We start from the raw sequence: 24,165 nt of genomic DNA on the forward strand, positions 1-24,165 counted from the left end.
AAATAAAAGAGCACAGCGTTTAACAACCTGGAGGCAAAAGGGATAAGGGTAGTGCGGCCACTGCAGCCATAATATCCCAGTTTAATTCAACCAATGAAGACTGTAGGGAATAATTACTGCATCATAACTAGTAGAGGGTCCGATGCTCAGGATTAAGCTAATTTATTTTCTAAACAAACAAAAGTAAAAGGAGCTTAGAACACAATTTTAACTGCCAACGTCATTAAAAAAGAAAAAAAAAAAGAAGAGGAAGAAAGCTGGTCTTAAAATAAAATTTCGGTTTTACCCTCTCAGGTGACGATCCGAGTCATCAACCAAGGAGGGGCATTTTCGTCAAACTGATAAAATTCTGTCAAACTTCTATGCATCGCCGTTCGGACACAGATCCGGGTCCCACCCCCGGCATGCCACCGTATCAAGCTTCCGCTTCATGCGCCCCATCAAAAGAAAAGCTGCGGAGCCCCGCCAAAACCCGACATGCGGACGTCCGCATAGAAGGTACTACGTGTAGCGTTAAATCTACCTTCCACCTTTCAAATCTCAGATCGACGGGCGCCCGCACGGGATGTAGCGTCCGCACGGCGCCCGCGTCTCCCTCCTCTCTTCTCTAAACGTAAGGAGAGAAGGCGAGAGAGAAGAGCGGAGCGAGGGAGGCGCGCGAACACGCGCGAGAGGGACGAGAGACTTCCGAGAGAGAGAGAGAGAGAGAGAGAGAGAGGAGAAAAAATTTAACGGAAAAAAAGGATAGGAGGAGATGGGGTGAGAGAAAGAATCCTAAAGGCAATGGCTGTCGCGCTTTGCTTCGACCTTGATCGTCTCGCATTTGCTGCTCCCGCGCTCGAATTCGCGTAGGTTCGGATCGAGAATTCCCTCCGATCGTCTCAGGTGACTCCTCGATCTTTTCGTCGCGAAGCATTGATCGCGTCGTGCGTCGATATAAGTTGCTTGATTTCTATGTTGATGCCAATTTCGATGATCGGTTTTGGTCGAGACGTCCTGATATAAACTCGTCATCGGACGGTGAATTCCCCGGGTTTAAAATTTTCTTGGCCTTTTAGGTTTTTCCTTATTTCGAATTGGTGGGGAAATGCGAAGCAAGATTGGGTAAGAAGGTGGTCTTTTGGTGTCTCCAGTTCTTGATCGCCGTTGTTTGAAAGCGCCTATTCCTTTTCAAGTTTTAAGGCAAAGGTTTGCACGACCGAATTTGTCAGTGTCGTCGTTATCGGTTCCTTCTTTAGGCTCCGTAGAAAGATTTGACATCAGACATCTGGCCGCAAAATTCAATATGAATTACTGGACTTCAATGAACAAGGAATCTTTTGTAAGAACATAACTGGCATTGTTTATACATAAAAAATCAGAGCGTCTTGTTTTGGCGTTCCCACATCAGTTTGTAATTGAGCAATCATTTTATACATTATTATGCTGGTACAAAATCAACACTATAGGTTTCTGGCATGAAATCCTTTCTTTTCTTAATTTACTCTATGGATACTTAAACTTAAGTTGCATTAGAGAATCAAGATGCATGTGTCACTGGCATGTTGTATAGTGAAAATTACATACATATACATAGAAAAGTGGAATTATAGATTTTGTAGTTACAAAGTGACCAACACAGTATTGTGCCTAGAAGGAATATCCTTACTGGGCAATTCTACTAATTATAAAGGACTAATTAGAGTTTCATTGCCTTTACTACTTTACTCTTGGAAGGTCTTCATCAGTAACCAGTTTGCTGTCATGAGGCTTTTATGTAAGCATGACACTCTGCAGTTCCATCACATTGTAATGAGATTCTGACGTATCTATAACAGATGGCCTCTTCTCAGACTGCTGATAATTCAGCTCAATCTAAAACCAGTCAAGGTGGGGAGGGGGACATAAATACTGGGACCACAAGGAACCCTGACAGTTCTGACAAACAAGCTAATAACGGCCTCAATGGACAGGTCTGAGATTTTCTTAGATGTAATGATATATATGTTCTCAAATATGGTACCATCTTTTTCATACTTGAAAGTTGCATTGATGTATGGCTCTTTTTTTTCTTTTGATTTAAAGTAACTTATTAGTTCTGCCTTAAGTATTATCTTAAAATCTTACTGAGTTTGATAGTTACAAATATTATTTGTCAAATAGAAATCTAGGTTTATGGTGATGTATTAGGATTCAGTTATTTTCAACTACCATGGTAATTATTTTGATGGTCATGATCTACATTTCCATTTCTACTGTTCCTATTATTAGGTCTATATAAATGGGTACGAATTCATTTATAATTTGCAGTAAATATTTGAGTGGTATCTGAATTTAACTAGTATTGCTAAACTCTCCATGATTGCAGATTTTTAAGAGTGGGCCGCTATTCATATCATCTAAAGGTATGATTTTTCATAGTGTATAGGTGATGTTCTTTCATGTTCCTGATACACTAATCAAAATCTTTCATTAAAAGTCTGGAAGTTTGAGTGTCTAAGTAATAGTGTATTTTAGTTATTCAATGTTCCGAATGATATTTTCTTTATTCTATGTGGGTTTTAATTCAAAATCATTTGTTATCTTATATTTTTGCTATGTGTTCTTTTAATTGTGTTAATTTTTAGTGGGGAAAATTTGGAAAGCATAAATCTCACGTAGTAATGCATTCGAGAATGTCACTTTATGCCTCCCCGCCTATATATAAAATTACAAATCGCTTCTATTCTGGATGATCAATTTAGGGATGGTTCTCTGAACTTCTAATCTATAAGCATTTCTATGGATCATTTGTAAAAATTGTCACATGGCTTACATTTGGATGTTTCACTATAATGTTACCATCAACTTTATTAAACTTATTAGTTTTCTAAGTGAGATGCACCAAATAGAGATAATTGGAGAAGAAGGATCCCTATAGCGGTATAGCCAACCCCAATTGTTGGAACTGAAAGCTTTTTTGTTGTTGTTGTTGTAATAGTAGTAGTAGTAATTCTTTAAATCCAAAGTTCCTTTTACCTTGACAATCATACGAATGTTTATCTTATTCCATAATTAGGCAATAAATTCTCCTCTCATAGTGAAGATTTAGGGGGACATCTAAGATAATCAGCCTGATCTTCACTACATTATTCACTAATTCAAGGCTTGTAATGTCTGAAGAAATCCATATTTCCACACTTCTTTATGGAATCTATAATTGCAGGAATAGGTTGGACTTCGTGGAAGAAACGATGGTTTATTCTTACGCGAACATCATTGATCTTTTTCAGAAATGACCCAGTAAGTATCATTGTTTTCTAATTTCCTTATCTTCCATTAGCATATATTTCTACTGAAATATTATATATGATTACGGAAAGGGGTGGTGGAGAATTGATTGGTCTGTTAGTTGGAACTATTCCAGTCACAATCACATTGATTACGTGCTCTATCTGCCAACTCTTGTTCTCTGCACCACTTTTTACTTGGATAACTTGAAACTAGTCATGCATTTTTACGTTATACTATTAAATTTCATCTTGGGCACTAGAAGACTTGAAATAAGAAAAGACTTGTGTATAGATGCTGAAAAAAGCCATGTGAGAAAGCTAGTAATCTGATTCTATTGTTTATACTACAGTAAAACCTACAAGTTGCCAACTCAATCTCTTGCTGATATGAGTAGAAAGTACCCATTTTTCCTGATAAGAAGTATTCTCTGCACTTTATTTTGGGAATTCCAATCTATTTGTTCTTTCTGGACATTCTTTAGTTGCTTGATCTCTAAGCAATCCACCATCTTTTGCTAACAGAATGTTCCTCCTCCAAGAGGGAGTGAAGTGAATCTCACACTTGGCGGTATTGACCTAAACAATTCTGGAAGGTAGGTGTCTACCAATGAAAGACTAGTTCCCACACACAACATTAGGAGATGATAATTTTGTTTAACTTCATTGAAGATAGTCTTAACGTGATGAAAGTTTTTCAGTGTTGTTGTCAAAGCAGATAAGAAACTTCTGACGGTGCTCTTTCCTGATGGTCATGATGGTCGGGCATTTACTTTAAAGGTTGGTTTTAGATTCTTCGCATTATCCTCTAATTTTTGGCCAAAAGTTGCTTCTTCAACATCATTTTCAAACAGGCAGAAACTTTAGAAGATTTGCATGAGTGGAAAGCTGCACTGGAGAATGCTTTGGCACAAGCACCTAGTGCAGCCCTTGCAATGGGTCAAAATGGGATATTCCGGAGTGATGCAACAGATCAAGTTGAAGCTTCAACTGAACAATGTATGCTACTTGGTCATGCTTTATATGACCTTTTTATTTTAATATTCTATGACAGATCGACAGTAATGACATTTTCTTGAACTTTCCTGTTTATAGCATTGCATACTAAAGACATAGGCGTAACAATTTTTACAGTTTGTTAGAATATTCTTCAGTATTACATGCCTTAGATCAATCCATGTTTCTTATGAAGTCTCCTTTTATCTTCATGAAATGGATAGTAGTACCAAGTACCAACCTGTAATTTTGAGAAGGACCAATTATTCGCAGCTTTCACCAACTTCCCGTCTTCTACTTGCATACGAAGAAAGATAGTAGGGTGTGACTTCCTAGTTTGAAGTTCTCATTGTGCATATTATCAGAAAAATATGATGATCAAATAAATACATGAAAGGACTAGTATACAGATATGAATTTATGGACAGATGAACACATATGCCATGATGAACACATAAGCCATAATTCGTGTCCTATGGTAACTATATATATGCATACACACATAACAGAAAAGGGAAATTGTAGCTACATATGTGGGCAGTCCAAGTCCAAATGTTGTCCATGCAACTATCACTTTGTAGGATACAGTTCACTGCAGGACTCTTAAAGGAACTTTCCCTGATTTAATTACATACAGTCAAGAGGGACATTATACTTTTTGTACCCTATTGACATTTCATTCTCAGATAAATGAATGAAAGGAGAAAATCAGTGGCTTTATCATGGTAATGCCCTTAAATTTGACCAGATGAAAGAAGGAAAGCTTCATTTCTGTGATGCCTAATATCTTTAACTGAGGATTTGGGAAAAGATGATATTAAACCACTTCAACTGAGGAAGCATGTATCCTCAGTTTGTGCCCATGCCGTGATGAAGTTGTTTACTACTTTCATATATCCTTGTTTGACTGCAATCGCATGAGTATTCTAGTCTATTCATTTTCTGTTGTTACTTCCTGACATGGAGAGGAGAGAAAGTTCCGTCAGTACATGCTTATCCTCTCTGGACTACTTTTTCTTTTCTCTCGCAGAACTTGGTGGTAGAAGGTACTCTTAATAATATGGTTGAACAACAATTACTATATTGACCACTTGAGGATCTCCCACCTTATTTGGTCAATTACTTAGGATATAAGCCTTTTTTGTCCATGAAGGCGACCTGGTCCTTTTAGCTTTCTAGCTTGAATTAACCAGTTGATACTGTTCCTGTTGCAGGGAAAGGTAAGCCTCCTGTGAAATCCATGGTGGTTGGTAGGCCGGTTTTACTTGCACTTGAAGATATCGATGGGAGTCCGTCTTTCTTGGAGAAAGCCCTCCGGTTCATTGAAGAATATGGTAGAATCTATTTCTTGCCATGCTTAGCTTTTTATTCTGATAAAGCTACTGCTTTGTTCATTCTTTTATGCGTGTATGTTTCCTATAGAATAGGGTTATGGAAGTTTTAATCTTCATTTACTTTAGGATGTAGAAAAATTGTTGAGGCCAAAATGACTGCAAAATGCAGTTCTAAATTCTAATAGATAAAGAAGAGAAGTTAGTGCACGATATCGATGTGTTGTTGTGGCCTCATAGATTACAAAATTAGTCAGATAAGTAGTATTTTTACATGACCAGAGGATTTCTTAATCTTGGATTAAGAAAAAGGCTGGCAAAAAAACAGATTCATGTAGTCATTTGGCAAGCTTTCGATTCTGTATCAATTATTTATATGCTAATGAATAAATAATAAAGGTCTTGTTATAAAACCTTATCCACTATAGTTAATTAGGGGAATCAGATTCTTATCCCCAAAGAGGTATAACATGGCTGATGCACAGACTTATTTAACAGGAATCAAAGTGGAAGGTATCTTGCGTCAGTCAGCTGATGTCGAAGAGGTAGAACGCAGAGTTCGGGATTATGAACAGGGTGAGTTATCCACTTTATCGGCATGATCTTTAATAATGCTTAAGCAGTTGAGCTGGCACAAATATTCGACCCCAGTCAGTGTGATTTTGTATTTCATAATCAGGATAAACCATAATGTTACAAAAAAACTCATTTGGCATTTTGTATGTTTAAACTTTAAGCTTGTATGTTTCCTCTCCCATAATTTTATTCCTTTTTCAGGAAAAGACGAGTTCTCTGCAGAAGAGGATGCACATGTTATTGGTGATTGTATCAAGGTATTGTATGCCATGGAGATGAACATATTACTATATGAGTAATAATCCAAAATATTGACTTCATCTACCTTGGTTTAATTTCAAAGTCATCTTTATTTACAGCATGTTCTTCGAGAGATGCCATCGTCTCCCGTTCCTGCAACATGTTGTACTGCACTGATTGATGCATATCGTAAGTCTGATACTTCTTCACATTTCAGATGTCAATTGCCTTATAGAGTTATATCATTTAATATAACATGCCATTTTACTTTATATAGCTATTTGGCGAAAATGAGCATCCATTTGTTTTATCGTGTTGCTTCTCTTTCACTAAATAATTCTGTCTCATTTAGAAAAGGAAAAGTGCAATACATGCTTAATATGCGCAAATGGATTCCTTATTTTATAAACACAGTAGAGTTGTGGATATTAAGAGTTTTGCAATTTATACAACTGATATATATCAAAAAAGAATCATGCAACATTAACCAACTTGCCACAGAAGCAGATTGCAATATGTTGAGTTACTAATGTGAGATGAATGGATATATCATATATGCATTAGTAGATATCCATTTTTTCTAACAAGTTTTAACCATAGCCATGACTACCAAGCTTGTACCAACTATTCAGTTTTAAAAATCTTGGTGTTAATTGATCTTTCAAATACTTCTTCCAGAACTTCTATTTCCTTTTCTTTTTAGTTCTTAAATATGCACTATTGTAATAGTTTTTTTCTTGTATGTTTATTGCAATTTTACATGAAATAAAAGCTGGCTTTCAATCACTTTCTACCAAGATACCATTACATTTTTGCCTATATTTCTTATTTTTCCTGACTTTCTGACATCTTTCTTTCAGTTTTCATTCTCCAACATTGCAAGCCTTATCATTGTCCTATTGCAATACGGAATCCTCTAGACATGAGTAAACATGTAATTCAGAAATACTTACAGGCTGTAATTTGCTGCTCAACTTCCATCTGGAGCTTAAGTTGTTAACGATTTTGCATTAGATACCTTACATATATCTCAATGCTGATACATTTAGCCACATGTGCTGCCATCATGAATTGTTTCAGTTCATTCCCTTCAGATTGTTGAGGTCCAGAAGGGTACTGTAGGAACACAATTTTTGCACTGTATCAACTGTTGCACTTTAGGGTTAGGCATTGATGGTATTATAGTGAAACTGTGAAACATATGCTGTACATTTGCCTCCACCCTTACTGTTCCATCCCTATAAGATACCAGAATGGAGTGGTTGGAACATTTTATTCTTATTTAGAAGAAGTGATCTAGGATGGGTTTGATACTGAGTACCCTTTGACAGTCCCTTTCCTAAGTTTATGGTTATCATGAGTCCAAGTGTGAAACATGTGTCTATATATAGCATCCACAGAGACTAGGGTATGCCAACTTTAGGCATATCAGACATGGTTTAATTTGCTTTTGTCGATCACTCTACAATGATCTCTTAGTTTTAGCAATGACCTTTCCTGGTCATTCGATCTATATGCCTTGGTGTGTAATATGAGCAATCCATCGAATGGATTGATTCTAGTCTAAGAAATACAATTTTGTCAGTGCCTCACCTGCAACACTTCAATGTAAACCATTCAAGGATGTCGGCAAGCATTATTACAATATCTACTGAATGAGATTCTGGTTATTTGAGATTTTCCTGAAGATTGATGGAGAAGTCAGGCTTAATTGAAACTTATTAGTTGAGAGGGTCATATGCCAACTCCAAATGATTGGCACATGAACGTAAGACTGTTGCCATATTTTTCTTCTTCAAACTTCTCCCCTGATGAAATGCTCATTTTGCATTACATGCGACAGATGAGTGAATTATTATACTGTTGAGGCAATAGATAAGTAACTAATCGTACAGACATCACTCATGGAAATTATGTACATGTAGGAACTGAACGTGGAGGCAGAGTTGATGCAATGCGTGCTGCAATATATGAAACTTTCCCTGAGCCAAACAGACGCCTACTGCAAAGGTACCTCCCAGGTCATGCATCAATTTGGCATTTTATTTAATAGGGTGCTGAGGTCATCCATTGTCAAGTCAGTGGGCATGCCTGGCATGGATTGGCAATGCCACATACTCGCATGGTAGTAGTGCCTTACTGAACTGATGCAGGGCGAGTAAAAAAAATATCTGCACCTCAGCAAAGAGTTGGCAAATGGTCGGCAATCCCCGTGCCACTGACACAAAATCCTTGTTTGAGATTTTAGAATTACCTATCTAATGTAGGAATGTTCTAGTCCTAACAATCCAGAGCATTATCATTTTCTTGTTCCTCGTATTCCGTAGTTGATATCTTGGTTGATTCTCTTTTAGCCATTAACTCAGTAAAATTTGCAACTCTACTTTACATACCAACTTCGTTGCTCTTGTTCCAGGATTCTTCAGATGATGCTAACTGTGGCAGCACACAAATCTGTGAACCGGATGACATTATCAGCTTTAGCAGCTTGTATGGCACCACTACTACTTCGCCCCCTTCTTGCTGGCGACTGTGAATTAGAAGATGATTTCAATATGGGTGGAGATGGTTCCATTCAGCTTCTCCAAGCTGCTGCAGCTGCTAACCATGCTCAAGCTATTGTTATAATTCTCCTAGAGGAACATGAAAAAATATTTGATGTAAGCTTCCATTGAATTTCTTAATTGGATCACAGTTCTAAATTTCTAAGCATTTGAGTTTTACAAACTAACAAGTATTTATCCAGGAGAATCATTTGCAGGAGGGATCCTTGTCCTCGGAGCTTTATACTGAGTCTGAGGATGGTGATGATGAAGATGATGATTTTACTGATAATGACATCCCAGAAGATGATGGCTATCATGATGCACATAATGGCCTTGAATCAGAGATAGATGATGATACTGAACATTCAACTAGCGAGAGACTTAGTGGAAGTTGCAGTTATGTAGGGAGCGATGTGTCTGACGACAAGGTAATAAATTATAATTGGTCTTTTGTTTTGGGATACAAGTAATTATACCTTGTTTCTGACATATTAGGATTCTGTACTGATTGGATAGCTGAAGTTTTGAGTTTTGACATCCCAATGGATGCTTGTTGTAGACTGTAATATCATGGCCCTTTTGTAGCTTACATACCTAATTCCTTTATGGTACCTGTCAATCTTTCTTTCCATGCATCAACCCCTCTCTTATTTACTTAAACAACTTTGCGTTCCACGAATCTGAAAAATCACAAAAAGATCATCTTTAATACTATTATCATGCTCAAAATGCTTAACTAGCCAAACAATAAGATAGTTCCCCCTGGAAGTAACTTTCAGCTTTAATGTGAAGGAAATCTCCTTTTCTCATTTTAAAGTGCTACTGAGAAGTTGCAGACTTGCTCAGTTGCTTTATTGTTCATAAGATGCAGAGTTGTCCTTTCAAGATTCAAGGTAAGATGATTTGGATCTTGAATACTAAAACTCACTACTAAGCAGACATCACTGCCAGTCAAGTGCTCAAAATTTCATGGTTGTGATAAGATATTCGAAGCAGCATGGAGATATAGGTTTCTATCTCTCTTTTATGATTTTATCAACTGTTTGATCATTTCAACCTATAACTAATATTCACTGTACTCATGAGCATTGCTCGGTTGAGAAGTTGTATGCTTATGTTGAAATTGAATTTGTAGACTAGAAACCTAGGGTTTCCACAGGGTGTCTGATACTCATTTCTATTTCTACTGTTTTGATACTCATCAGATCTAGTTTACTATGCAGGATGTTGGATACCACAATGACGCAAATGTTACATCTCATAAAGATCATGAGGTTGTTCACCGTTCTCAAATACCTGAAAAAACAGCGCAAACTCTTTCTTTGGAAAAGTACAATGATCAAAATCCATCCTCAACATCTCAGACTCCAGTTCCTAAGGATGTTTTTCCACGTGAAGATATTTTGCAGTATGAAAACCGAAATTTCTTAGCTGCCATTCAAGAGTCCAATGAATTAAGTGGGGAAGTTACTGCTTCTGCAAGTGAAATGCTCAAATCAGCTAATCATACTTTACCCTCCAAAAATCCAAAGTTCACTAATAAATCAAATGAGCCAGTGCTTCGTAGCAAAAGACCAACTATATGGGGCCGTACCTCTGTAAGTCTTGCTATATCTACTTATGGCTCTGAGCTATCATCAAAGTTTCTTCTATTGTCTTATATTTGCATTTGATTTCTAGGCAAGAAAGAACCTTTCAATGGAGTCAATTGACTACTCTAGTGAGGATGAGTAAGTGATATATTTATTATATGTTTGTTTCTTAGACTAAACCGTGCTTTTCATTTTTTATACCTTCTCTTTCTAGCTAGTTTGACTTACATAGTTTTCATCATCACTTTGTTGTAAGGACATCAATTAGCTATTTAATAAAGTATATATGCAAGATATGTTATTGCTGCATGGCACCATATTTTTAAGTTGATGCAAAACAACGTCTTGATTGTAGAGCTGAGAAGAAAAAATAGGAAGAAATAATCAAACCCGTGGAATCCACCAACCGGGGTGTCGGAATCCACCGACGTTGGAATCCATTAACAAACACTCAATAGGCAAAAGCTCCCAAAATATTCATTAATCCATAAAAGATGATTGCAAGCCTTTATATAGGCAAAATAAAGTAAAAGATAAAAGACAAAAATAGTCCTGGAATGTGACTAGTCATAACCCTCGTTAAGCCAAAGGGTCACGGGTACAGCCATTTTGTGCTTACGAGAATAAATGTGACGAAAAGTGGTGTCCCCACCATAAGTTCTCATTTGTAAACATACAATATTGTGATCATGCACCTACTGTTTTTCTATTCATATCAGGTGCGTTAGTGCTAATGTTTGGACATCTGGATGCATTTTGTCTTTGCAGGTTGACTCCACGCATTTAATTGCATCCTTGATGAAATTGATATCCAATTATTAAGTAAATAGAGTTTGACCCTAAGCAGCATATGAGTGGATCACAGAATTAGTTGCATCTCAAATATGGGAGAGACAACACCTCTAACAATCATTACATGGATAATTTTTATGAGTTAACTTGAGCACATTTTAAATTTTTAATGTAACATGTCTAAGTTAAAGTGGGTCATAGTATCATATATCACTAACACTGCTGAAGGTGCAAATTGGCAATGACAACTGTGCTCTTGTGAGTCTTGTAAGCATTTCATGTTGGATGGAGTGATGGACTATAAAGACTCATATATTTGCACACGGAGATGGTTGTACTCATGAACATACAACTATACTAGGGAATGATGTGAATTATTTCTGCTAAAGGAGACTGATGTTGCTGATTTGCTTCTGGCTGTAGTAGGGTTTTTCTTATTCTATCCTTGTCCCTTGATGATCTGTCTTCTCACTGCTTTTTAATCTCTTTATATAGATTTGACTACCTCATTTAACTCCTAATTTGACTTCTTCATAATTATGCAAAGCAGTTTCTTTTTGTTATTCTGTCCCCAATTAGTTCTGCTCCAACATGATGAGATAAATAAAGAAATAGAAAAAATCATTTTTTTTTCTGTAAGAAAGTGGTTTTGTCCTCCTGTTTATGAACTTGTAGTAACCTCCTTTAGGAACTAGTATTTCCTTTTCACTACTAAATTCGACTTTATAGTGGATTATCTTATGTAGGATTTTAAGTGATTTTGAAAATTAAATGTAAGCTAGTTTGGTATTGTTTTGACCTGTTATTACAATGTTAAATCTTACTTTGTGGTAACAAGTTATGGAAAAAAGTCACGTTTTATAAATTGAAACCTAACTTAGATGTGCTTATATCTAATCAAGACTTGTAAATGCGAGTTCAACCTTATGAAGATGTCTTGCTTTATCATCATTTCTAAGCAACACAAACTAAAAAGAAATCAAGCAACTTAGTGTGATTTTTCTTTCCTCCCTTCTATTTTATCATACAGATTATCTAGCTTCATTAAGAGACAAAAGAGAGAAAAGGGAAAGCATGATGAAAATGACAGTTGTTTCGCCAGAGAACTTCAGGGAAAATGTATATCTCTAGTTACCTTGCATGACTGATGGAGCGTACACTTTGAAATCATTGAATTTGGAGGGGAAACATATTTATGTTGTTGGTGTGACGGTTAACGTTTGCCCATGCACCTTAATAGTGCAGGTTCAAGTTATGGAAACTGCATGTCTAGGAATATTGTAAGGCTCCATATGTCAGACCCTCTCCAGACCCTACATTGGTTAGAGCCATGTGGATTAGGACACCCTTAGAGGACACCCTCAGTGGGAAAAGGCTGTTGTAGATTTTATTTTTCCTACATACATTCCACAAGGGTGAGAGCTTCAGGGAGATAGCTGAAGTACTTTTAGGGATCTAGTACGGTAGTGATATTTACAGAGAAGATTATTATTTACAGAGAAAGTTTTTGAAAATTAAAAGTCCATAACAACACCTTTATAAAAGATATTGAAATAGAGGATCCTAAGGAGAAAAGGTAAGGTATAGTTGTCAACTAGCTTAACATGATGTCTGGTTGCTCTGTCACGTGTCAATCACAACTTTTTCTCTGTAAATATCATTCCCGATTATTGACTACTATTTATCCTACAGACTATAGAGAACCTTAAATCTTAGAAAAGACTTTGAATACTAATTTTTGCAGTTAATAAATATTTATTTCATTAGGCGCACATGAAATTGCAGGAGTAGTCATGCAAGTTGAAGGTCTCATGAGGGAGAAAACCAAAAAAGACTTGAAGATTGGATCTTAATGGTTAAAAAGCATTCTTTAACAGTCCAAAATAGACTGGACTTAAAACTGTACATTAATCAGTTGCAGTAAATTGAGGGACCACATTCATACTACCTGAAAATTAGTGACAACAAATGGAAGCTGATAGGCCATTGTTTCATGTGATCATATATGATAATATGATATATCATTACAACAGTTCAACTTGAATGTTATATATTGAAAAGTATCATTTGTTCAATTATGCTAATCTTCCCATTGAACCAGGATTGCCATTCAGAGGCTTGAAAGCACTAAATGCGACCTCCAGGATAAAATTGCAAAGGAGGTATGCTTTACTCTTTATTGTCTCACAAGCTTGTAATGTTATTATGTTCAATTAATTTGCCATTTACCTGGAATTGATCCACATTTTTTCAGGTAAAAGGAAACGGAATCCTGCAAGTAAGTTTAGAAAGACGGAAAGAAACACTACATGAGCGTCGTTTAGCACTTGAGAAGGATGTAAGAATTAATTATGATGCCACTTTCATCACATATTAGAAAGAAAAAAAAATTTTGCCTTGTTTTATTTTAGAATTCCAATGCAGTAGTTCTAATTTTCTACAGAGAATGCAGCACATGTTTTATAATTTCTCTTCCTAAGTATGTGATTTGGAATCTGGGAAAATAAATTCATATGTATTTGTATTGTTCATAATACAGTATCATCTTTTTATGTTTATTATCTTATGTTATGTTGCTTAACAGTCAAGTGACGAACAATGCAGTATATTGTTTTGTCAGTTAAGTGATGTATTTCTTCATCAATGAAGTAAACGAAGGAACTGCTGCTTGTACAACTGATAAACATATTAAATCCAAAGACTACTAAACCTTGCAACCTCTTGTTAAGGAAATGGAAAAATAACTTAGTTTTCTTTTGTTCATTGAGAAAATTTGATCCCCTCTTATTAAGATTTCTTAAGGTGCTTCGATACAATTCATGGTTAATTAATCTGCAAATAATAGATTCCAGAAAGAGTACAACATTTTTCAAATGAGGTTCATGCATTCAGATCTGGCATCTTTAGATCTCCTATCATAATTTTAGTTCTTAACCTTTTTTAGGTCCAACAAAATGCCGAAGCATCATACTCGCATATATGCAAATGGAATATGGTGCAATTTAAATGCTTGATGCTAGTTCAGTCATCAACAACTATTCTAGCTTACTGCAAGTGATAGACCCTCTTACTTGCTTGAGAAGATGCTTAACACTAAATGACAGGAAAAGAGGATAAGGTGTTGATATGTGAACCTCTTAAGCTATCTGAATTGCTCCATGATGATTACATTTTATGGATCTTATGCCAAAAAAATTTACAATCAAACTAATCCAACATTTTATAAAACTTATTGCCATCAATGATAATTATTCAGTTAATTTTTGGGTGGTGTAACTTAAATAATTCAACATCATGCCTGTAAAAGATTTCTCGTAATCATGGATTCAACAGTATAAAGTTAAATCTTTTTTGGCAACAGGTGGAAAAATTGCGAGAGCAGTTACAGAAGGAGAGAGATTTGAGGGCTTCATTGGAATCTGGACTAATGAACATGAAACGAGGGCAGATATCTTGTGCATCTGCAATAGATAGCAAGGTTAGTTTCATTAAGTGGTGGGATTCTTAAAGTTAAATGGTTCGACTTAACCTCATATTTTTAATTTGCTGTTGTGATAGACTAGGGCAGATCTCCAGGAAGTTGCTCTTGCTGAAGCGGATATCATTAATCTAAAGCAAAAGGTTTCTGATCTTCGTGGACAACTTAACAATCAACTACAACGAAGTTATGCTTCATTATGTGAATCGTGCAATAAACATCTCTTTGTTAGGGATAAATCAGCTGAGTAAGAAACTTTCCTGTTTATGTATTTTTCGTAATTCCAGAGTTGTCTGCACCTGCTTAAATGGCAATTGTATTATCTTTCTATAAAGTGATACTTTTTACCATTGATTTAGAAGAAATATGTCCTGCAGATAAATACTTGCTAGATAACTGATAGATCTTGATTTTGGTCTCAAATTTGCCTCTTTCTACTGGTGACCGACAACATTTTGTAGTTCTATTTGCAAATAATATTTTCAGAAGCCATTGATATATTACATTATGGCTTGACTCTTCCAGATATGTATCTTCCTAATCTGACATCATTTATGCTATTAGATCTAAACTTTTCAGGAGGAAGTTTGATCAATATATGCGACTACATAATGCTAAGTGCTGGCACATTATTAACTTTTAAGTCCTTTCTTGGGCAAAGGTTTCTCGTTAAATAGGCTGTAAACTTGTGAACAATTTAGTTGACACAGAAATATTAAGGCAAACAACTTAACTCGTTGATTACATTCATGTGAAAAGCTCTTTATTCCTTAGACACTGATATTTGGGAAATTACCGTGGTCTTCATTTTCAGATTGTGAAAGATGCTTCTATCTGATCTATGTGTACTTTGCCACTTGTTAAAGTGCAATTTTAGAGTAATTCACAAGAAAACAAAATTAAAAGAAATGGTCAAACTGTTGGTGATCATTTAATAGTGGTAGACAACAGCCAGCATATCTTCACAGGAAGACAATAGATATCCTGAATGTGACATGTCAATATATAGATACTGCAATTTAATTATTGGCATATTGGTTCATGCTGAATCTGGTATTAATCTTGGATGGTACATCACTTGATACAGGAAAAATCTGAAGGGAGATGTGAACAGTACTATTGTAAATCAAAGGGAGAAGATACCAAAATGTGACGTAAGATCTTCATGTCTCCTATTTTGTGATGATAAGCAATACTTTTACCTCTTTAGTTGTTCTATATCCAATTCATTAGAGTGATATGCTTTACCAGTAGATGTATATATACTATATTCATAGTTCATCTATATATAGATACTCACTTGTAATATCTTTTCCTCCATGATATGCTATAATCACTAAACTACAGTCTACCAAGCTAATACTACTAAGCACCACAAAAATTACTGATAACTGTATTTCTTAAAGTCAAGTGATCAGCTTATCATTCTCCGTATTGGTACCTTCTCCAAGGCCCAACTCAGAGACCCCCTGGGATGCTATTGCAAAGTCAGTTATTTTGAACTCAGGTTTTGTATTGTATGACAATGGCATATGGCATCATCGTGCTACCATCTGGTAATCTCCGGGTCATATGCTTGTGCAAAGTACAAGTATTCATTCTCTCCTTTTCAAAATGAGGATTTCTTATGCAAATGTTGCTCTTTTGTGATCAAAAGTTCCTACATAATAGCAGGATGAAAAATCATCATTTAGATGAACTTGAGTACCCAAGTGACATGCAGAAGTCATTATTGTGTACTTAAACTTAAAGCATGGTATGCCAAAGTAAATGCAAGGTCATCACTATGTTTCCTCTACAAACAATAGAAAAATCTGTTTTTGTAGAACCTTGAACAGAAACATCAATCAATTTTCAGTAGCTGTGCTGCATAAAAGTTGCACTATGGCTTTGATCTGGATATGGTATATATAGATTCTCTAAGCATTGTATTAATCCACTTATCAGCTGTACTGCATTGTCATATATCATAATAATGATAGTATCTTTTACACATTTATGTTCGTACCCTTAAGTATACACATCTGACATGATTGATGTCTTCCTTCATAGGACATCTTAAAGTCTGATAAATTTTCATTTTAGCAGGATGTTTTGGCTGGAGCACGTGAGAGTGAGGAAATGCAAAAGCAAAGTTTTCCTTCACCAAGTGCTGAGCCTTTCGATGATCAAAAAAACGAATCAGCAAGTCAAGATGATACTTCGTCATCAGATATCAGTTGCTCTTCTCCTACTGAGGAGTTACATAATATTGGGACCACTGCCCAATCCAAGAAGATTTGTCCTGTGAATGAGGTCGTAATTCTTCATGGAAAGGCTCTTTGTAATTTATATTTCATCTTTGAAATTGTTGGAAATCAAGACTGACTAGCTATTGCTTGTTCTTATGTAAAGAAGAATGCCAACTCTGAGGTTGACCTTGAGAGCTCAAGGACTCAAGCCCAGCATCCACCATCTTCTGCAAGTAGGAGATCTCGCTACAAGCAGCAGCTAGGTACCGCAAATCAAAGCAGCACAATTATTTCTGGATCCAGAAGTACTCCATTTACTGAGGAACCAACAACAATTGCCTGCAACAACATTCCATACAAGTCCAGAAATGTGGTAGGCCAATCTACTGTGAAACATTTGTATCTTGTTATTTGTTGCACAGATGAGATTTCATTATATCACTGGGTTTGCATACTTATTTGTCTTTGTATGCAGAATGCGACACTTGCAGCAGTATCTGAGAATGCGAAAAGTCAGATGGAAGATTCAGCATCTTCAGCAGATGGGCAGCATTCTGAAAAGCAGCAGACCAATTCTACAAATTTACGTAGTAAATCTCTCAGTATCGATAGCATTCCCCCTAGTGAACAGCAAACAATAGCTAGACAGCATGTAGCTTCAAAGAGGATCTTTTCAAAGGGTGAGGTTGTGAGGAAGGAAACCCAAGATTTGCCATCTTTACCAAGTAAGCAGCAACCCTCTCAGAAGCACCAGTCAAGTACCACCAACGTTAACAGTTCAAAATCTCAAGGATCGAGTAGTGTTCTTTCTGCCGAAGAGCCAACAACAGTTGGTCGAGGTGCAAGTTCAAAGAAGATATCTTCCAAGGCCGAGGTAATTTATACGTAGTATTTTAAATAAATTATGAATTTTATTTTCCTGATTTGTTTGAGCCTGTTTTCATGCAATTCAGAAATGTGTGCATCTTATTTGAGATAAACCCAATTCTTAGGGTTGCTTGGTTGGTGAAATCAACCTTCACTGAATGTTCTGCTTCCCCTTCAGGAGGCAGGTTCTTCATCATCATTTGCTCTGGCCAAGCTCACAAACCGACTTAACTTCTTGAAAGAAAGACGGGCTCAGCTTGTGAATGAGCTACAAAACCTAGACACAACTCGAACATTAGGTCCACCAGGTCCTCCTCCAAGGACAAACTCTAGATGACCTGGTATTTGCTCAAAGAGGAAATATATTCACTTTCAAACTATGCAATTGAAAAGAATGTCGCTGTGACATTGTAATGTGTGGTGATATTGTGAAAACCGGAAATTGTTCAGTGAGTTTAGGTCAGAAGTTTAGCAAAGGTCTTTAATGTAGCATCGTCATGTTTGTGTTTATAGCTGAATTCACCTCTGCTTCTAGCAAGTCTCAGATTGACCCAGTGCAAATTTGAAGGACGGACGGATGCTAGACATCTGCGGTAGTGTAAATTGACATTTGGCTTCTTTGTATCATAAGTGTGGTCTTCTTCTTCTTATTCTTCTTCTTCTTCTTATCGGTGCCTGATTCAAGTTTGTGTCTCCTATGTTGCTGGATAAATATGAAGTCAAATCATTAAACCTGATACTTTAATTTATCTTATAACTTTTCCATGACTAATCTTAGTCAAAATATGTTATAATTTGAAAAGAATAAAGCTCTGCAAAGCAGGGTTGTGAAGATGAAAATTATAATCAAAGTTGCATTGCCCTATACCATTTTCCATCCACCCTCCAATAATGTTGATGACATAGTATTTGAATTGCCAATTTACATGCTGTTGATGCATCCATTGCAAACGGCTGCATTAGTTTGATGTACCTACGTCCATCTATCCTATCTAACAACTGATGGAATGTGAAAAGGATCTTTTGATCAGAAGTACTTTAATTATAAGTGCGTACAAATAAATGTTACTTTTAGAATTCAGATCCCAAGCAACAGTTTATTGCTTAGGACATCCTAGCTCGGGCCTAGGGGTATTACAACTTTTCTCAAAAATAATGTTTCACGAAAAATGTGGGACTAGCTTTTTACGACTTTTTCAATTTTATTACATATTTGACTTTCTAATTTGTAATAATGGATTCTAATGTGAATATATTGTATAACTTGTGTGCACTTTAAGATAATAAAATGTGTATAAATATATGTATTCAGTTTGATACGCTAAATTAAAAAATTAAATGTAATTAAATTACAAAACTCCATTTTATCTCTATCTTTATCCCTGCTCATTGACCAATGAGAGAGAAGCTGGGATTTAGGATTTAGATACAATCTCCACTAATCTCTTGATTTCTCTCAGTTGGATCAAGTTGAATAAAGCAAAGGGCGGGTGGGTTGAGCTTCTCCGCTTAGGTCATTGCAGGTTTCTTGGTGGGAAAGGAGTATTCTTGCAACAAGAGTAATGTTGAAGCTTTGTCAAAAAAAGGGTGTTGTGGAACGAGAGCTTGGGATCACTAATAATCGACTTTGGAGAGAAGAGAGTGAGAATTAATTATAAAAGAAGTGGCGTGTGATTGAGTGTTGTCTAATTTTGTTATTATTAATAAATTAAAATAATTTGAGTGTATGGAGTGAGAGGAGAGAGAAATAAGCACATTATAATATCACTATAAGTCTACTCTAAGTGGCATACTAATATGGTCCATAATGACAAGTGAACAGATATGCTTGGACAATAAAACCTACAAGAGCATGAGGTATGGGCCTTTTACCATTTCTTAATAGCACAATAAAACCTCTACCTCCAGAGGATCAACTCTTCATCATTATTAGATCATTATTACAACTTACTTAGGGCACATTATCTAAGCTTCGCGAGTAAAATTTCCAGTGGAAGCTGAGATAGTCTTGGAACATTCATAGATCATAACCGAGTCATTGTCTGCAAATTTCTGAAGTAGTGAAGGAATGGGAGGCATGCTCACATCTACAACTTTTTCAAGTTGTTGAACAACATACCCCATAGTTGGCCTGCTGACTTCTTGGTCCTGAATGCACCAACATGCAATTCTGCAAGCCCTGCCAATCTCCTCCATGTTGGCCTTGCCCTCCAATCTCTCATCCAGCAAGCAAATAACTTCGCCTTCATGCAGCTTAGTTGCAGCCAAGGCAGGGAAGTAAGGACACAGTCTATCTTCGGATACTTCTCTGTTCCTTTTGCCTGATATTATCTCAAGTAGCAGCATTCCAAAGCTATAAACATCAGATTTCGGAGTGATAGCGGTGCCCGCAATCCATTCCGGTGCGAGATAGCCAAGAGTTCCTCTCAGAGTGGTCAGTGCGCGGCTAAATTCGTGACCGATGAGCTTCGCCATGCCAAAGTCTGCAACCTTAGGACACAGTTCCTCATCAAGGAGTATGTTCTCAGGCTTTATATCACAGTGTATGATGCACTCTCTGCATTTCTCGTGGAGATAAGCCAGCCCTCTTGCAATGCCTACAGCAATTTTGTACCTTTGGCTCCAATCCAAGATTTGTGAGCTACTTCTGAACAAGTATGAATCCAAGGAACCCCTTGGCATGTAATCATAAACCAGCAGCCTTCTATCACCTTCAGCGCAGAATCCTCGTAACCGGACTAGATTGACATGCTGAATCAACCCAAGAGTCGCCACTTCTGCTCTGAATTGTTTCTCTCCTTGCCTGGAACCTTCAAGTTTCTTCACTGCTATGGGAGTGGAATCTGGAAGAATTCCCTTGAACACTGTCCCAAAACCTCCACTTCCAAGCTTGTCTGAGAAGTCCTTGGTGACCCTCTTTATAAGTTTGTAATCAAACGATAGTAATGCGCCATGAACTATGTCCAGCTTTCCTGCATCTCGCCTCTTGTAGAATTTCCACATCAAAACAGCGCTGCCGATAGTGATGATAAGAGCAAGGCTTGCCACTGAAGCAATGACTGCAAGTTCTTCCTTCTTTTTGGTTCCTTTCGGCTTCGTCAACTCTGAAGCAGCGAGGCGAAGGTAAAGATCCGCGATCTCTCCTTGATTTTCTGGTTCTCCGGACAGCACTTTCAAGTTCAGAAGATCACCCTTCCAGATCAAACACCTACTAGTGTCATAAGAGTAAGCAGCACAAGAACAATTGTTCAAGCAAGTAAGCTCACATTCTTCTTTACTGCTAACCGTTGCATGCTCAGGATTCGGAGGCAGCTGCTGCACATTGGATAGCTTTGTGAATCCATCTTTCCGACCACACTCCAAGGATGTATGTCTGACACAACCTGAGCTAGTATCACCCAAGTTCCACTTGTCCACGGATGGCGGCTCGAAGCCTTGCAAGCATCGGCACGAGGGAGAGCTTGTGTTGCTGCAACTACCAAACGACCCACATATTCCATACACATCACATGGATCTCTTGGAAGAGAGCAGTACAATATCCAGTCTTTTGCATTAGTATCCCATCGCCGTCTCTTCATTTGCCCGGTGAAGTCCACCATGAAGTTGGAGATGTCAGAGGGGTCGCGGATTGCGTAGCTGAAGTAATTCACATTGATATTTGCTACATAGTTGAAGTTGAAGAAGTAGTTTGATCTCATCTCTGGCACATTGCTAAATATTTCTCCATCCCAAACTCCAGTAGTCCAATACTGGTGAGTCCTGTTGGCCAGTAAGTAGAACTGGCTGATGCCACCGGGATCAATCTCAACAGAGAACAACCCAGGTGATGGATCCTCTGAATTCTTCCACGAAGTAAGGAACCGGTTCTTCCCGGCGAGCTTGTCGTAGCCGAGATTTGCTCCAGGAAGCCAAGTGTTTGTTGGGTAATCAAAGCTTTGCCAGAAGACATTACTAGAGCTCAAACTATTATGCTTCAGGACAAGGTTGCCATCGTCAAGGAGTACAGCGATTGTGGAGTTGGAACTAGTAGTGGTTGAATTAGATGACCAGATTTGAGTACCTGGGTGTGTGAGGATGACAAGATTGCTGCCATCTTCGGAAAGCTTGAGCTCTGAGGATGAGTGATTGGAGACAGGCCGCTCTCTGTTTGCTACCCAGACTATAGTTTGCTTTGAGACCTTTTTGTACCAGATGCCTACGTAGTACTTGTTAGATTTACCTGGGGAGAAGAAACCCAACTCAAATTTGCCACCTTGGGATATGATGGTTTGTTCTCCCGAGAGGGATTGGCCATGGCTGAGCCTATCAACTGCAACAGAGTGGTGGAGAATGGAGGAGAAAGCAAAGAAGAGAAGCACAAGGTAGTGGTAGTGGATCAAAGGAGTACTGCTTCTGGTATCCATGTTTGAAGAAAGAAGAATTCTTGGTGCTAACTTTTATAGGGGCATCAACCCTCAGCAACAGGAAACTGTACTACCTGAGAAGACTCAGTCCATGACTTAACTATCCCAACTACTCGGAGAGAGACAGAGAGAGAGAGAGGGAGAGAGAGAGAGAGGAGATTAATGGGGTTTAAAATTCTCTAATATTTTAGGCAAATATTTTAATATTCCACTAAAATTTACGTAAAAAAAAATGCATATTAATCAAAAGAATAGATTACACGTCTCTAACTTCGTTAAGATTTTTCTCTCTTAAATATAATTATAATAGATATAATTATAATAATATTATTTAATACTAAGCAATTTAAATTTAATTCTTTAGAAATAAATTTCAATTTAAATATGATTTTCTATCTCTATTATTAAATTTTAGTTTAAATCAATCTTAAATTAATAAGAGATATATATAAATAATTAAAAAATAATTAAAGAGATAAAATTTAATTAAACTTTCATCAATTTAATTATAAAAAGATATAAATACTCTTATTCGAATATATATATATTACTCTCGGGTAAGAATATATGTCTTTTACTTAATAAATTATTAAAAAATAATATGCAAGATAATATATTTTAAAAATAAACAATTATATATTGAATAAGTAATATCTTAACTTTTTATATTTCTATTATACCTTTGAGTATTTTAACATCAGATCTTCAAGCTGATTGATAAATAATTATCTCCGCCGTGTAAGAAGCGCTTAATATTTTAATAAAATTAACTGGTCATTAATTGTCATGTCAATGTAAGAGAGTAGCATCACAACCACGAACATGTAAATGTTGGATGCGGATAGTTTCTTTTGACCACAGACTAGCATCACAACCACATAATAGCATCAGATATTTTTGACCAAAATACTTTTTTTTGGATTTGTACCACTTTGCCGCTCAAAAATTTCTCTTAAAATATATATTTATATATTATTAACTCTACTTGCACTTATAGTTTATTTAAAAGTGTAAGGAGATAATAGAGGAAAATTGATTTTAGTATGTTTCAAAGGGGTAAAAGTATTTAACCCTATTTAAATTAGTTGAGTGGGTTGTGGTGTCACCGTAAGTTAGACAAATAGTCAACACCTTTTCGATATAAAGGCACTTATATCTCACTAAGCTATAGTCAATATACTAAGACACATAATTTAGACTTTTAAGCATGTATATCTTTGAACTATTATTTTGAACAAAATGTCGATGAGGCATCAGTAGTTGCGTTGCAAAGCTTATTTAAAGTTAGAGTCAATCCTACAACTTTCTTAGTCCTAGAGAAAATACCTATCAATTTATAAGAGTTGAATGGTTGTAAGAAGAGTAGCATATTAGCATTACATCAATCGAAGTGTCAATGCAGGAAGCGAATGGATTTTGAAAAGTGCCATGGAGGAGCAAGCTTGTGCTTGAATTTGACTCGACAGAGATGGTGCAAATTCTCCAAAGGGGATTTCGTCGCCTCAATGCATTCGAAACATTGTATTTGAATGTTTTTTCACTTTGGATTTCTTCTTGGATGTAAGAATAGAGCATGTATTTAGAGAAGGCAATAGGGCAACAGCTTGTGCTGCAAGCCACGGTAGGAAAGCCTCTCGGGGTTAGGTCATAGGGCCAGGTGATCCAATTCTCCTTGATCTTTGTAACCTTATGTCTTTAGACTCTTCCGGCAAGTTAGGCAAAAGCAATTCTAGCTTTTCTCAAAAAAAAAGGAAAAAATTTCTCTAGCAGTTCCTTGCAGTCCTGAGTCAGAATACTATGTAGACATAACAGTGTCCTGAGTTGGGCCTGGGCTTAATCGTCCTATCTGGCCCAATAATTTTGG

At 36.7% G+C, this 24,165-nt stretch overlaps 2 protein-coding genes across 12 annotated transcripts; one reads left to right on the forward strand and one right to left on the reverse strand.

Annotated features, from left to right (window-relative positions):
* Window positions 1-542: 542 nt before the first annotated feature.
* LOC140786605 (rho GTPase-activating protein 7-like) lies at window positions 543-18,547 on the forward strand. 11 transcript variants are annotated; one of them, XM_073135163.1, is made up of 26 exons: window positions 544-885; window positions 1,059-1,321; window positions 1,818-1,952; window positions 2,348-2,384; window positions 3,185-3,261; window positions 3,774-3,844; window positions 3,950-4,028; window positions 4,103-4,247; window positions 5,459-5,578; window positions 6,074-6,151; window positions 6,353-6,408; window positions 6,511-6,580; window positions 8,317-8,401; window positions 8,808-9,051; window positions 9,138-9,365; window positions 10,161-10,535; window positions 10,618-10,667; window positions 13,423-13,483; window positions 13,576-13,659; window positions 14,683-14,799; window positions 14,880-15,046; window positions 15,887-15,953; window positions 16,885-17,094; window positions 17,194-17,403; window positions 17,506-17,904; window positions 18,076-18,547. In XM_073135163.1, exons 2-26 carry the CDS (start codon window positions 1,286-1,288, stop codon window positions 18,232-18,234), a joined length of 3,360 nt encoding a protein of 1,119 aa, XP_072991264.1. In that variant the 5' UTR covers window positions 544-885; window positions 1,059-1,285; the 3' UTR covers window positions 18,235-18,547. The 11 variants fall into 11 exon arrangements, with proteins under 11 accessions (XP_072991266.1, XP_072991264.1, XP_072991268.1 ...); XM_073135165.1 differs by lacking the exon at window positions 1,059-1,321 and having other exon boundaries at window positions 543-885; XM_073135167.1 differs by lacking the exon at window positions 1,059-1,321 and having other exon boundaries at window positions 9,153-9,365.
* Window positions 18,548-19,705: 1,158 nt separating this feature from the next.
* LOC140787513 (G-type lectin S-receptor-like serine/threonine-protein kinase At2g19130) lies at window positions 19,706-22,350 on the reverse strand. Its single transcript, XM_073136467.1, has one exon. The coding sequence runs from the start codon at window positions 22,299-22,301 to the stop codon at window positions 19,863-19,865; it is 2,439 nt and encodes an 812-aa protein (XP_072992568.1). The 5' UTR covers window positions 22,302-22,350; the 3' UTR covers window positions 19,706-19,862.
* Window positions 22,351-24,165: the final 1,815 nt, after the last annotated feature.

The sequence above is a fragment of the Typha latifolia genome, chromosome 4, assembly GCF_019914945.1.
Source record: "Typha latifolia isolate L0001 chromosome 4, TyphaL0001v2, whole genome shotgun sequence".
NCBI lineage: Eukaryota > Viridiplantae > Streptophyta > Magnoliopsida > Poales > Typhaceae > Typha > Typha latifolia.

What these genes read in the sequence shown, in the direction of transcription:
- LOC140786605 (XM_073135163.1), top strand. Translation starts at nt 1,286, where the DNA reads ATGAATTACTGGACTTCAATGAACAAGGAATCTTTT. An exon ending in AACAGACGCCTACTGCAAAG is followed by an intron (nt 8,402 to 8,807) that starts GTACCTCCCAGG and finishes CTCTTGTTCCAG; the next exon opens with GATTCTTCAGATGATGCTAA. An exon ending in GTTAGGGATAAATCAGCTGA is followed by an intron (nt 15,047 to 15,886) that starts GTAAGAAACTTT and finishes CACTTGATACAG; the next exon opens with GAAAAATCTGAAGGGAGATG.
- LOC140787513 (XM_073136467.1), bottom strand. Translation starts at nt 22,301, where the DNA reads ATGGATACCAGAAGCAGTACTCCTTTGATCCACTACCACTACCTTGTG.